The following is a 12,728-nucleotide window of genomic DNA, read 5'->3' on the forward strand; positions in this document are numbered from 1 at the left end:
CAAATCACTTGTGTTTTTACTACGACCGCTCCACGGTTTCATTCATAAGGTGCTTTTCACTTCACCTGCTACCCTACCCCCCTCCTCCTCCCCTCCTCCTCCTCTTTGTCCGTACACGGCTCTGTGTCGACCTGTCAGACTGCAGGCTACGAATGAATAAAAATATTAGTGATAATAAAAGATAAATAAAGCCTTAAATGTAAGAAAAAAAAGCGAAGGGCGGTGGGGGTAGAATAAATAATTCCTCGCCCCTTTTAGACTCGTGTGATTTGCTGCCAAAGCGAGGCTCATTTACTGTGTACAAATTGTTCGCTTTATTCTTGTGTGAAATTACAATAAAGATGGGCGTGGTCAAAGTCCATCCTCTGACAGATGTTATGGCTGAACGTTATGGTGAGAGATAAGATGGCTTGAGAGGAAATTGTTCGGGAAGCATCGCTTCTTTCTTTCGTTCTTTCTTTCTCGCTTGCTTTCTTTTCTTCTTCTTCCTTCTTTTTGTGTAATTTAAAATTAAAGCAATCAGCATCACTCATCTCGCCTATTTGATTTAGATGATCATCACCCAAAACTGCCCTGGGATTTTATTTCTGTGCCCTCCTGAAGGACTTGTAGCCTTAAAAAATTCGTCTCGCACCAATGCAGAAGCAGTGGATATTGTCTACCCCCCGGCTCTCTCACTCACCCCCCCTTTGGTCAAAGATTTAAGATTTCTGATCCAAGTCGAAGCAATTGCATGGCAAAACAACAGCATGGGAAGAGAAAAGCCCCAACGCCCACTGGCAGTCCTGTTTTAATCAAGACTCCTCGTGCAGGGGGCTGTGATTTCAAATAAATACTTCCAATATGAAAGTATCCAGTAAATCCCTAATTACATTTGAATTATGGGACACCCCCCTCCTTTTTTTCTTCTTCTTCTTCTGCTGGCGTTTTCCGTAATTTTAACCCAGCAATGTAATGCGCCCAGATCGGTTTCCGCATATTATGACCTATTACTCCTCATTTTATGAGACGCTGAAACCCAAATAGATCACATTACTTATTAGGCTAACCCGACATTCATAAAAATGCTCCTTTAATAAAGGCAGCGACGCGACTTTAATAGCCACATTCCAGGCATCAGTGCCACAAAACCCGCTGATTGCACAAATTACGACCAATCATTAATTTGCCGAACGAAACGAAAGGAAGGGTTCATTGGATGACAGATCGGGGGAATTGTGACAGTTTAAAGAAATTTTTGGCCTTATGTTTTTTTTAAATTCACAGATGCTATCATTGTCTCACCTTTTTTCTTTTCTTTTCTTTTCTCCTGCACCATCTTTTTTCCCCTCCGACTGCACTGTTTATAAACGTAAGCATTTTTTTCTATTTCTATTTTCTGGCCGTGGCTTTATTTTTATTTTCTAATTTATTTATGTTTTGTTTTTTTTTTTCCATCGAGACGTGGGATTAGATGGTGTGGGCGTGGGCGTGTTGGGTGGAGGAGGAGGGATGAGCGGAGGCGGGTTAGGAGGGGTCTGTGGGGTGGCACGACACACTTTGTATGTATGAAGGTTTTTTTATAGCACTTTTCTGCAATGTACGTCAGCGGATCAGTCCATAAATGGGGCTGCGCGTGTTTGTGTGCGGGCGTGCGCCTGCTTGCGCTCGCGCCTGTGTGCGTGCGTCTCCGCGTGTGTTATCTTTACCGAGAATCTCCCCTCTCTCTCTGCACTCTCAGCTCTGCAGAGTTGGGGTGGGCGTCAAAAACAAACCTGATGGTAGGTTTCTTTGCAAAAAAAAAATAAAAAAAATCCGATGAAATTCTTTCGGATGGGCCTTTTTTAAATTAAACGGGGGGAAAAGAAAAAGCAACGCCCTGGGTGGAAATAAAGATAGCATTATTAACGTGTTAGATTATCTCGTGCAGCTACTATTTTTTTCTCCATCATGTAATTGTTGGTCTTTGTGTGTCGGTTTTTTTCTTTCTTTTTTTCTTTTTCTTTTTTGTTTTACCCCGACGCCATTAATTCTGCACTTTGTGGAAAAATCCGGATTTAAATGCCATTTTCCCTATATAGACATGGGCGACGTTTGTCCCCCAGTAAAACTCGGATTTCGGATTTTTTTCCACCCCCCGCTTTCATTCATGAAATGCAATCGCTTGATGTCTGATATAAATTATAAATAGGCTATTGATTATTATTTTTCTTTTATTGGGGGCGGGGGGTGTATAGATCTCGGAAATCTGGGCTCCGCAGAGAGGCGGACGTCACGATATATTTAGATTGAAAATTAATCATCTTAATCATTATGAAAATGTAGGCTATCGCCCGCCGCCACCGTCGCTGTCCCCGCTGCTGCTCCTGCTTTAGTCATCACATCATCATCATCTTCATCACTGGCACCTTCATCCAATTAAGAGGCTTGTTTAAACAAGTTCTGGCAGGAGGCGAAGCCTTGAACCTTTATTCCGAACATTTAATTACCAGTTATTCGTCATTCAGCAGCGTGACTGTGGTTTCGCAGCGATGAAGCCCACGATGAGTTATTAATACATAGTTGGAATATTCTTACTGTAAAGACATCTTATATGACGGACCACTGCGGGACAACAAGGATGCATGACGCGGCGTGACAGGAAATGCTCGACGATTCCGGCAAACCATTCACGTGTGTCTCCCAGCAGTATGTGAACATGCAGCACATCAGTGATTTCAGACAGCTTCCAGAAGCCATCAAAACAGCTTTTTTTAATGCTGTTTCCTGAGTGCCAGTTAGACGGAAAGTGAGCCGGCTTTGGCCCGTAAGGTTGATTTAAAGTATCTAATTTCAGGCCTTTATTCTGAAAATTGCGTTTTTGCTTCCATATGGTGGCAGGAAATCGCTCTATAGCAAATCAAGGCAGGGTTTTAATTTTGTGCATCCTCTCTTTCTTAGCATTTTTTAAAATTCTGCTTTCTTTTTTAAAATAGAAAATATTTTATTATAAGCAGTGAAGCAAACATTAGTGATGGGGGAGGGTGGTGTTGGGGGGGCAGAAGGCAAGAAAACAGACAGAGGCTTCACAGGCTGTGGAGTGACTTGCAGTCTGCCACTATAGAAATAATGTATCAGCTGAATGAGGGTGTGGGAAGGAGGAGTCTATAGGCCATATATGATGCTTAGAAACCCAGTCTGCTGTCTGCTTCATGATCACATTAAAGGTTATTGTCATCACAGGAGGGATGACATTAACTCCTCACACCAGCATCTGATTATTTCTTTTTCAAAAAAGGCCCTGCACTGACTTTATCAATTTAGAGTTTTCACTCAGCTCACTCCTCGTCTCCTTTGACGTCACACAACCTCCATCCAAAGAAATGTTTTCTCAGTTGCCTCCTTGAGGAGCAATGCAATTTCCCTTTGATCAAAATACCCTCATCGCCTCGCTTTATCCCCGGTGAAAATGACATTTCGCAAAAGTCATTTCGCCTGTGTTACATGGTCCCCTTCTCTCATGCAAGGAGGCATAATTCTACTTGTTAAGTGAAGCTTTCGGCAGTGTGGACCTGTCAGCGTTCGTGTTGCATTTGGCGAGAGAAGCTTTGAAAGGTTATACAAGCGGGTCGTGTTGTCAGGTCTTGTGGTTGTTTCTTCTTCTTCTTCTTCCTGCAGCCCAAACAGCAAAAAGGGTCGTGAGCTGGGAAGATATAAGGAGAGAACTACCCAACTGCTACTTCAAATTACATGTGTTCGCCTGTCATTCTGATCACTAAAGCATATGAAAAGTTGCCATACGACATCAAAAGAAGATTTCATCTTCAGAGATCTCAAACCTCAACAAGATCCAATGATGGTTTAGTGGTTTTCAAATCGACCTCATGGGTGACTTGTATTAGGTCAACAATGTCATGCTTCAGTCTGGTCCTCAACTGGAGGAGCCAAAGGGCTTCTAATACTCCCCACTACCCCTTATTTCCTTGCAGATATTAGGCATTGTGTGGATTTCATTCAGAAATCCAGCCTCAAACACGTGCAAGCCATACGACTTCTCTTGATAAACCACCTTCAGTTGTGCTGTATTTGCAGAAATGAGAGAGACCATGTTGTTGTTTTTTGCTCCTCTAATGAGATGCCAGGTGATGTATTTATGAATTACTTGTTTGGAACAGCCCCCTTGTGCAGTGTGCATTTTTTTTTATCCTCTTTGGAGTCATGTCGCTCAGTGATTGCTGATGCAACTCTTTGTCATCTAGAGTTTGCCCTCACCTCCTGTGAGCCTTCGGGGAGGGCTATATCTATCTTGGCATTTCCCTGGGTGTTGGAGGTGGGAGTGACTCATTAAGCAGGTGTGAGCATCCACTCCCATACAGCTACATGCCAAACATGGGCTCTCCAGTTCATAAGCTTGTGCAGGGAAGAATCATGATGGCAATATAGCCAACACATCACAATAAATCTTTGCACTGGACCGAGGCCAAGTCACAAGGATAATGAGCTTCTGTTTCTCCATTATGCTCGCTCTCGTATTCATCAGAGGTGGAATTTCCAAACGTTCATCACCCATTGAAAGGTTGTGCCTCGGCTGACATCTTCACTTGAATTCTGCCTCATTAAAGAAAGTGAACCAAGGGGAGAAACAATATCAAAATCAGCCTCGCGGTCCAAGATTTCCCTGTAAATATGATGTGGTTTGCTTAGGTTAACATTTTGGGAATAACAACCCATGAAAGCTGGTTACTACACTGCAGAGCACCTTGCAGGGGAGCCATCCATCTGTTGTAGAGATGGCTCACTTTAAAAGCAAGGAGGAGAACTGCTTTCAATAAGTTCTCATCTTTACCTCCCTCCTGTGCCTGTTAGCATCCAACACTGCCGTTTTACAGCAGTTAAATTATAAGATGACAATCCTATACTGGATTTGGGTTTATTCTGTGTATATAGCATCAGAATTACAACCAAAATCTAGTTTATATAAGAAAATGAGAGGGTTCTTCATATGTTATATCAGGGATACTAACACAAGATGGATTAAATGATGTGAAAGGGGCACGCAAATGGCTCCTTCACACAAATACCTAAGCTTTCTTTGATATAACTTACCCAGTCTCAACACTATTTCGAGACCCGTAACAGAAAATGCTTATTTTTAATTTTCCCGATGTCTAATTTTACACAAATAGGCCATCTGTAAATGGCACGCAGTGTATCACGACTTGGTGGAGACGCGCTGTTACGCAAAACCTTCTAAAAAAATGCCACCTCTTTTAGGCTGAGTACAAAAAAAAAATACGGAAGAAGGAGGCTTCCTTTGCAGGCTACGGCATATGCAGATAAACAATAATAATACATAATGCACACTGAACGCGCATTAATAGTTCCGCCTCGGGGCTTTTTAAACAGGAGTTTGGATGCGACCAGGCAGTCAGCCAGCGGCAGGTCACATGTTGCAGCGTCATTCTGTAGTAAAGTTACTGTAGTTGCAAAGAGGCTCCTCATTTCAGCTCCAGAGGTCTCTCATCTCCGTGGTGGTGGTGCTGCGGCGGCGTCTCGGCATGCGACAACTTCAGTTTCAGGCGATCTCCAAAGGAGCCGTGCAGCCATGGGAGTGCATTACCTCAGCCATGCAATTTCCACTATCAATAATTTAATCTATTTGCTCCAAAGCTGAAGAGATATCCTGAAGCTTGTCGGGAGAGAGGAGTGTTTTTTTGGGGGGGAAGGGGGGTCAGAAATACCGCTTAAGTAAATTACTCGGGGAGTTGTCCAAAACATCCCAGATGACACTACCGTCCTGTTGAATGGTCTGTTTTACGACTGGGCACTAAAAGGTATGTGTCTGCTTCTTTCTGATAACTTGTTTTAAGCACTTTCGCCGTGTTTGATGCTGCTAGTGGAAAAGACAGCTGGTGTGTGTGTGTGTGTGTGTGTGTGTGTGTGTGGTGTTTGGGGGGGGGGGGGGGGACTGGGTAGGGCGGGGGGGGGGGGGGGGGTCTAAAAGTAGCTCGATCAAGCCCGGTTATCCTGCGAACAGACAGCGCAGCAGCCCGAGAGGGGATATGTGTAACCTTATCCTCGTGTTCATTAATAAAAAACGGAGTTATTATGTTGATTGGGTTTCCAGTGGGGAGCACGAGCTCAGCAGATGTAATCTCGAGAAGAAGAAGAAGAAGAAGAAGGGGTGGAAAAGGTCTGTGGTTACATTATTGGAGCAGCCAGTGGTACATATAGGTAGGCATTTCTCCATAGCTAGCAAAGTGGAAGCCGTCCAGTGTGCATCTGTGTGGCTGTTTTTAAGGAAACTTTACGCACATAAATTGCTCAATAAACTCTCTCCTCCGGCTGTTTGTCTGCATTTGTTCGTCCAAGCTTGGACCCTCCTCCTTCTCCACCTCCTCCTCTGTGAGAAAAGAGACAAAAACACTCCAGACAGTTTTTGTTGTATTGTTGTTTTGTTGGAGGGAAAAAACTTTGATGAACTCATTAAGACTTTATAGGAAACCCGAGACTTAAACGCCTAGCTCGGTCGGCCAACACACACTGTTGGGTTTTTTTGGCGGTGTGTGCTCGTGTTGAAAAAACCCAAAACCTCACAATAATTATGGATTCAAACAAAGTGGGAGGAAACTGGCTCATTTGCGGTGTGAAAATATGTGGTTCAAGAAGTAATCTCAGATTAATAGATGGTTTAATGACGAATTTTTTTGATGAACCATTCTTGTAACTAAACAACATCCAACTTAACTTTATATATGTCTTGTATGACTATGCCCTGGGAAAGACAATGTCTGTCCTATCTATCTATCTATCTATCTATCTATCTATCTATCTATCTATCTATCTATCTATCTATCTATCTATCTATCTATCATGGGGAGGAAGGAAAAACAGGAGAGAAAGGTGGAGAAAGGGTGGAAGAAAACGAGCTCAGACTATTTGACGGTCTCATATGCCATCTAGTGTACAAAGCTGGGCACAGCAGCGCTGTCAGTGTGCAGCCGCAGGTCTGTTGGTCATTCATGGGTTAAAATGAGGATTTCTTCGCTAAGCTTACAAGAACCTAAGCACATCAGTAAGGATTTTACCATGCTGTATGTTGCTGTTGTATCCTCTAAAGTGCCCACTGCTGCACGCAGTGTGGGAGGGAGTTAACAGCTCTTTTGGGTAGCATAAATCACTCAGCAGGTATTTGAATGCTGGGCTTTCTGTGGCAGTGGCTGGGGTTGGCCTGGCGGCCAGGTATAATCCTCAGTGATGCTCATGTATTAGTAAAACGTGCTCTGATGCTGCATCAGATTGAAAACAGATCTCAGGAAGCAAGCTTCCACATGTGTCAGCCATTACTGCAGACAACACAATTAAGTCTAAATGCCTGTTTGTTTTTTTTCTTTAAGTGCTGCATTGTAGTGCACAAGGGGTCCTAGGGTAGCCATTTTGATAATATTTGCTGTACTTTTCCTGCTCTCAAACTGAACATTTGGCTTTGTGTGTTATACTTATTGAGCGTGATAAAACATGTTGCCAGGTAAACCGTATTCTTGAGGAATTTAACAAAGATGGGTGCCTACGAGGGAGCAGAGACAGAGGCAGAGAACAAATGTTGCCATGGGGTCGCACATTTCCATTCAAATGTGGTAACTACACTTCAGATCTCCTCTCTTGATGTGTTTTTTTCCCCATGCAGTGGTTTATAAGATATCACGCCTGCCGTTAGTAAAGATGAACCCATAAAGTGTGCAGACATGTGCGTGGAGGCTGGGAACGTTACTGTAGTATGTAATAACACTAGCCACGCTAGTCCTTTCATGCTTTAGGGAAACTTTTCAGCGTCTGTCAGAGGAGGCATTTATCACTTTAATCCCCACCTGGCACAAAGAATAACTGCAAGGGTAAGTTACATATCCCTGCCATACAGCCGTGCCCTCAAAGCAGATGAACAGGTGGTCATCTGGAGCTAAACAGAAGACAGAGTCCGTACACTCACCTGCTGCTATTGTTTGGGGTGTTTCACGCTCTAGGCGTGCTGTCATGAATAAAGGCATGTTTGAGCAGCAGTTATTGTGGGCTTTATTTTCCCCCGTTCATGTTATTAGCTCAGTTCTCAGCATGTCATGTTTAGATGGCTGTGCATTCTTTAAACAGTCAGCTCAGAGGAAACTGCACCTTTCTCAAGCACAAGTTGCCACAAAGCTGAGAACTAGAAGCTCCAAAGGAGTGTGTGTGTGTGTGGGGGGGGGGGGGTCTTATTCTTCCATATGTAATCCATCCCTTGCTTTATTATTCATTGCTCATTCTGTTAATGCTCGGGCCGCTTTTTTATTAACTGTGAAATCCGCATAAAATCTTCAGACACTAGATGTTGTCACATTTAGCCTCTCACAGATATAAGCCAGAGATCCTCCGCCGGTCCCACAGCAATTAAATGATTCATTGGCTTTATCGCATTTTAACAGGATGTTGATTGAGAGCATAAGCCATATTGATTGTACTGATGGAAACAGGAAATCAGCGAGATAGAAATAAAATCATCTGTTGTTCCCGGTGTGACGATACACGGGGGAATGGCTCTGCAATTGCACACTGTTGAGTGGCATTACCCCCAGCAACCTCTCCCCCCCTCTCCTCCACCCCACCCCTTCTCTCCATTCTCTCCCCTATGGAGACCTGGAAGAGACGTCATCTGTGGTTGTTATGCTGCGAAATGACGCTGGCACTCTCTCCACCCCCTGCTACTGCAATATTACCCCTGTGGTCTGTTACGGAAGATGCAGCACTCTTCGTCTGCACCATTTCCAGCATGAAGTTTGACGCCTAACAGTAATCAGCCCTCTGCCTTCATTTCCCTCATGTGGAAGTGGAACCATTTGAGCGCGATGCTGATAATAATATCAGCCTAAATGCATCCTACACATAAAGCTCGTGACTGGCCTCGATCCCGTAAAAACCTACACGATTCTCAGTGCTGGGAAGCCTCGCAGATATCATTTCAGATATCATTAACCACAACCTTCACAAAACTGAAGGGTTAATGAGCCATAAATGGAATTTTGTTAACAATATCCGAGTTGACAATTAGCTCTTTATTCTTGGCTTTGTCCCCATTGTAGTTGGTAAGAGGAAAAATACCCACCCCACCATCAGCACCACCATCACCACCTCACTGCAAAACACATACAAGCCAGCCCCTCCCCATGCCCTCCCTCTAACACGCACACTCACACACTCCGGAGGAGCACGTCACTGAGCTCAGGGAATGAGTGGCTCATTAAGAAGAAGGATGTGATATTCTGAATAGAGACTGTGAGACTCCCAGCACGTCTATTTTTAGACGAGATATCTCTATGGCAGTCACCGTGGTGTCGGTTAATTGCAGCCACAGCCCCAGATACCAATTAAGAATGAAACAAATGCTTTTAAGGTGGGGTTTCGCTCCTCCTTATACTGTAAAGGTCCTTGTGTCCATTCTGTGAGTGGAGGCTGGAGCAGGGGCTAGCTCTCGCCGTGTTTTCCTGTGTCAGGCTCGGACATGCAGAGTGCAGTCAAAGCCTCGGCCGGGCTATTTTTAAATTAGCCCCCGTGGAAAGCAAGATCTAGATTTTTTTTTCTTTTTTAAAAAAATTATGGGTGTTTTAAGATCTATGTCCTTTGGATTCATTGATTTGCTGTGAATCTTAGAGCTTCTCAGAGGTAAGGGACGCACACATGCTCAGGTAATTTTACAATATATATGTACAGTGTTTCAGTTTGGTTTTGCGTATGCTTTGAGTTGTTCTCCAGAGCCTCGATAGCAGTGCTTTGCACGGCAGGATGTCAAATCATTCTGTCATTCAATTTCCTGTTAATTCATCCCGCAGTGCTCTCGCCTTCCACCTGCTGAAAACAAACAGTGTCCCTCAACAAACCCATAGTTCCCATTCATGACTACAAGCTGTAGTACTGACCAGTTTTTTTTTTTTTTTTTTGTTTTCTCTTTTTAATAAAGTAATACTGGAGCATCAGTGTTTGCCAGCGCTGACACAAACACACTGACTCTGTTAGGTAGTGCTGTCCACACCGGAGGTTCCCGAAGTGTTAATACCGGTGATTTGTTTGTACGGTAACGTCACGGTCGCGTATTCGTAACGCGGGTTGGGGGGGGGGCATAAATCCATCCACAAGAATTCAACAACTACAGGATGAAGTTTAAGAATGAAAATCCTCAATTTCCTTACCCAAAAGCAGGGGGCACCTGTGAGCTTTTAGTACAGCCAAATAAAAAGAAAGAAAGAAAAAGAGCCAATTATTCCAACAGAAAGCCATGATTGGCCTTTTAACAGACCAGTCAAAAAGCTGTTAGGATGTTTCGACATCTATTTGTGTAATCTTATCTTTTGTAATAAGCAGCCGCTTTGATGCTCAGCACAGCTTTTGTGCATTGCTGCCAACAAATAGAGATCTAAGCCAGACCTCACATAGGAACAGAATGATTACAGTTTGCAAACAATTTGAAAACACCGATGACACAGTGCCAATATCAGTTTAATAAAAACATGTTGTGATTATTCCGAAGCTACTGGCTCCAGTTTTTTGGCTTGCAAAACAAAGAGTGGAGGGTGGAAATAGGAGGAGAGGCTTACATGGTGCATTATGGATCAAAAATAAGCTAACTTTGTTGAAGATGCTCTTTGACTGACCATCTCGTTCTCTCGCCCTCCCCCAACCCTCCTCTCTCCTCTTGTTTTCTTTCTGTGTCTCTCTCCTGTCCCTCCAGTTCCACCAGGTTAGAAGAGTGATGACCATCCTGTTCCTTACTATGGTTATTTCATACTTCAGTTGCATGAGAGCTGCGCCCCTGAGAGATGCCCCGGGCATGCGGGGCCATCGGACGGAAGGCTACTTGGGCGCTGCTGCAACGGCCGAAAGAGGCCACGGGACTCCCCAGAGCGGTGGAGGCCCAGGCCAGCGTGGGGAACTGCCCTCGCTCACAGACACGTTTGAGCAAGTGATAGAGGAGTTGCTGGAGGTGGAGGGCGAGGCGGCGCAGCTGGGACAGGGGGCCGATAAGAGCCAGGGAGGTGGTGGCCCATCCTCTGTGGTCACCACGGAGGCCAAGGATGTCGATCTGTACAACTCACGGGTGATGATCAGCAACCAAGTGCCTTTGGAGCCGCCGTTGCTCTTTCTCCTGGAGGAATACAAAAACTATCTGGATGCCGCTAATATGTCCATGAGGGTGCGGCGACACTCCGATCCCTCACGACGTGGAGAGCTCAGTGTGTGTGACAGTATTAGCCAGTGGGTGACAGCTGTGGATAAAAAGACGGCAATAGACATGTCCGGGCAGCAAGTTACCGTCATGGAAAAGGTCCCTGTCCCCAATGGCCAACTGAAGCAATACTTTTATGAGACCAAATGCAACCCCATGGGGTACACAAAGGAGGGCTGCAGAGGAATAGACAAGCGGCATTATAATTCCCAATGCAGGACAACCCAGTCCTACGTGCGAGCGCTTACCATGGATAGCAAAAAGAAGATTGGCTGGCGGTTTATAAGGATAGACACTTCATGTGTATGCACATTGACCATTAAAAGAGGGAGATAGTGTATAAAATGTATAGATTTTATTGAAGAGTTTAAAAAAGAGAATAAAGAGAAAATATCTATTTGTATATATACATAACAGGGTAAATTATTCCGTCAAATGAAAATTTTATGGACTGCATGTAAAAAAAGATGAAGTTTATACAGTAAAAGTGATACTACAGTCTATTTATTGAACATATTCATGACCTTGTAAACAATTAAAAAAAATCTGATCAGTCATTTGCGCCCAGTTTAAATTACTATATCACATTCCTCAAGACATTGTGATTTGTTTACGTTGCCAAGAATTAGAAAAGGAAGGGAAAAAAAATTAACAGGCAAGAAATGAGCGAGAGAGAGCGACAAAGAGGGAGACAAAGAGGGAGACAAAGAGGGAGACAGAGAGAGAGCGAGGACAGTTCCATCTTCAAAAGCTTGCATGCTGCTTCAATTGTAAATCGATAAATTCTCCACTTACAGAAAAAAAAGGATATGATGCTGACCAAAAAAAATTATTAAAAAAAACATTCCGTTTACATATTCAGCAGAAAACAATTTCCTCTCAAGTAATTTATCTGTTTACTGTTCTAAACTTCTCAAGGTAATGTTGGAATTACATACTATGTCAAGGTGCTGTTGTCAAAGCTTTGCTGTTTATTTTTTTATCCCCACCAGAGGACAAGATATATATATAAAAAATTATATAAATATATATATATATAAAATTTATTCATTGACATGTTTCTGGGTTAATATTATTCATTTTGTATGTTGTGAAGTTGTTTGCAATATTAAACTGAAATATTTGAAGAAATAAAAATGACTATAGGCAACTGAAAAACAAAATCAATGTCGATAAAGTTTCAACGGTGCATTTTTAGGCAGAGTAAACTTTATTATACGGACAGTCTGCAGGCAAGGAGGGAGGAGGCACATATGCACACATGCATGCGCACAAACCGCCACACGTCCGAAGCATGAAAGAGCAGAAATTCAAATCCTAAGCAACAAGAAGTGATGTTTTAAGAGAAGAAAACGAGTCCTTGCTTTGGGTCACTCAAAGATAACGAGTGTTAGAGTACAGAAAGCAGCTCCTGGTGTCATTCAGCTACTTCAGGAAGGAAAAGAAACTGGAGAAGGAGAGAGGAGGTGCCCCTAAACCGCTTCCTGCTCTCCACCAGCACATTTTTTCAAAACAAGTTTAT

At 43.4% G+C, this 12,728-nt stretch overlaps 1 protein-coding gene across 8 annotated transcripts in view; it reads left to right on the top strand.

The window, feature by feature from the left end:
* bdnf (brain-derived neurotrophic factor) overlaps window positions 1–12,004 on the top strand; it is a 28,848-nt gene extending 16,844 nt beyond the window's left edge. For 7 of the 8 annotated variants that reach the window (XM_040010756.1, XM_040010758.1, XM_040010757.1 and 4 more), the window contains one exon: window positions 10,712–12,004. In XM_040010756.1, the coding sequence (XP_039866690.1) occupies window positions 10,712–11,542 (831 nt within the window). In that variant the 3' untranslated portion in view covers window positions 11,543–12,004. Of the gene's footprint in view, window positions 1–1,602; window positions 5,793–10,711 lie in introns of those variants that run through there. The other variant, XM_040010763.1, reaches the window with a different exon arrangement.
* The last annotated feature ends 724 nt before the right edge of the window (window positions 12,005–12,728 follow it).

Source organism: Simochromis diagramma, unplaced genomic scaffold (assembly GCF_900408965.1).
Source record: "Simochromis diagramma unplaced genomic scaffold, fSimDia1.1 OVJJ01000603.1, whole genome shotgun sequence".
In the NCBI taxonomy this organism is placed as follows: domain Eukaryota; kingdom Metazoa; phylum Chordata; class Actinopteri; order Cichliformes; family Cichlidae; genus Simochromis; species Simochromis diagramma.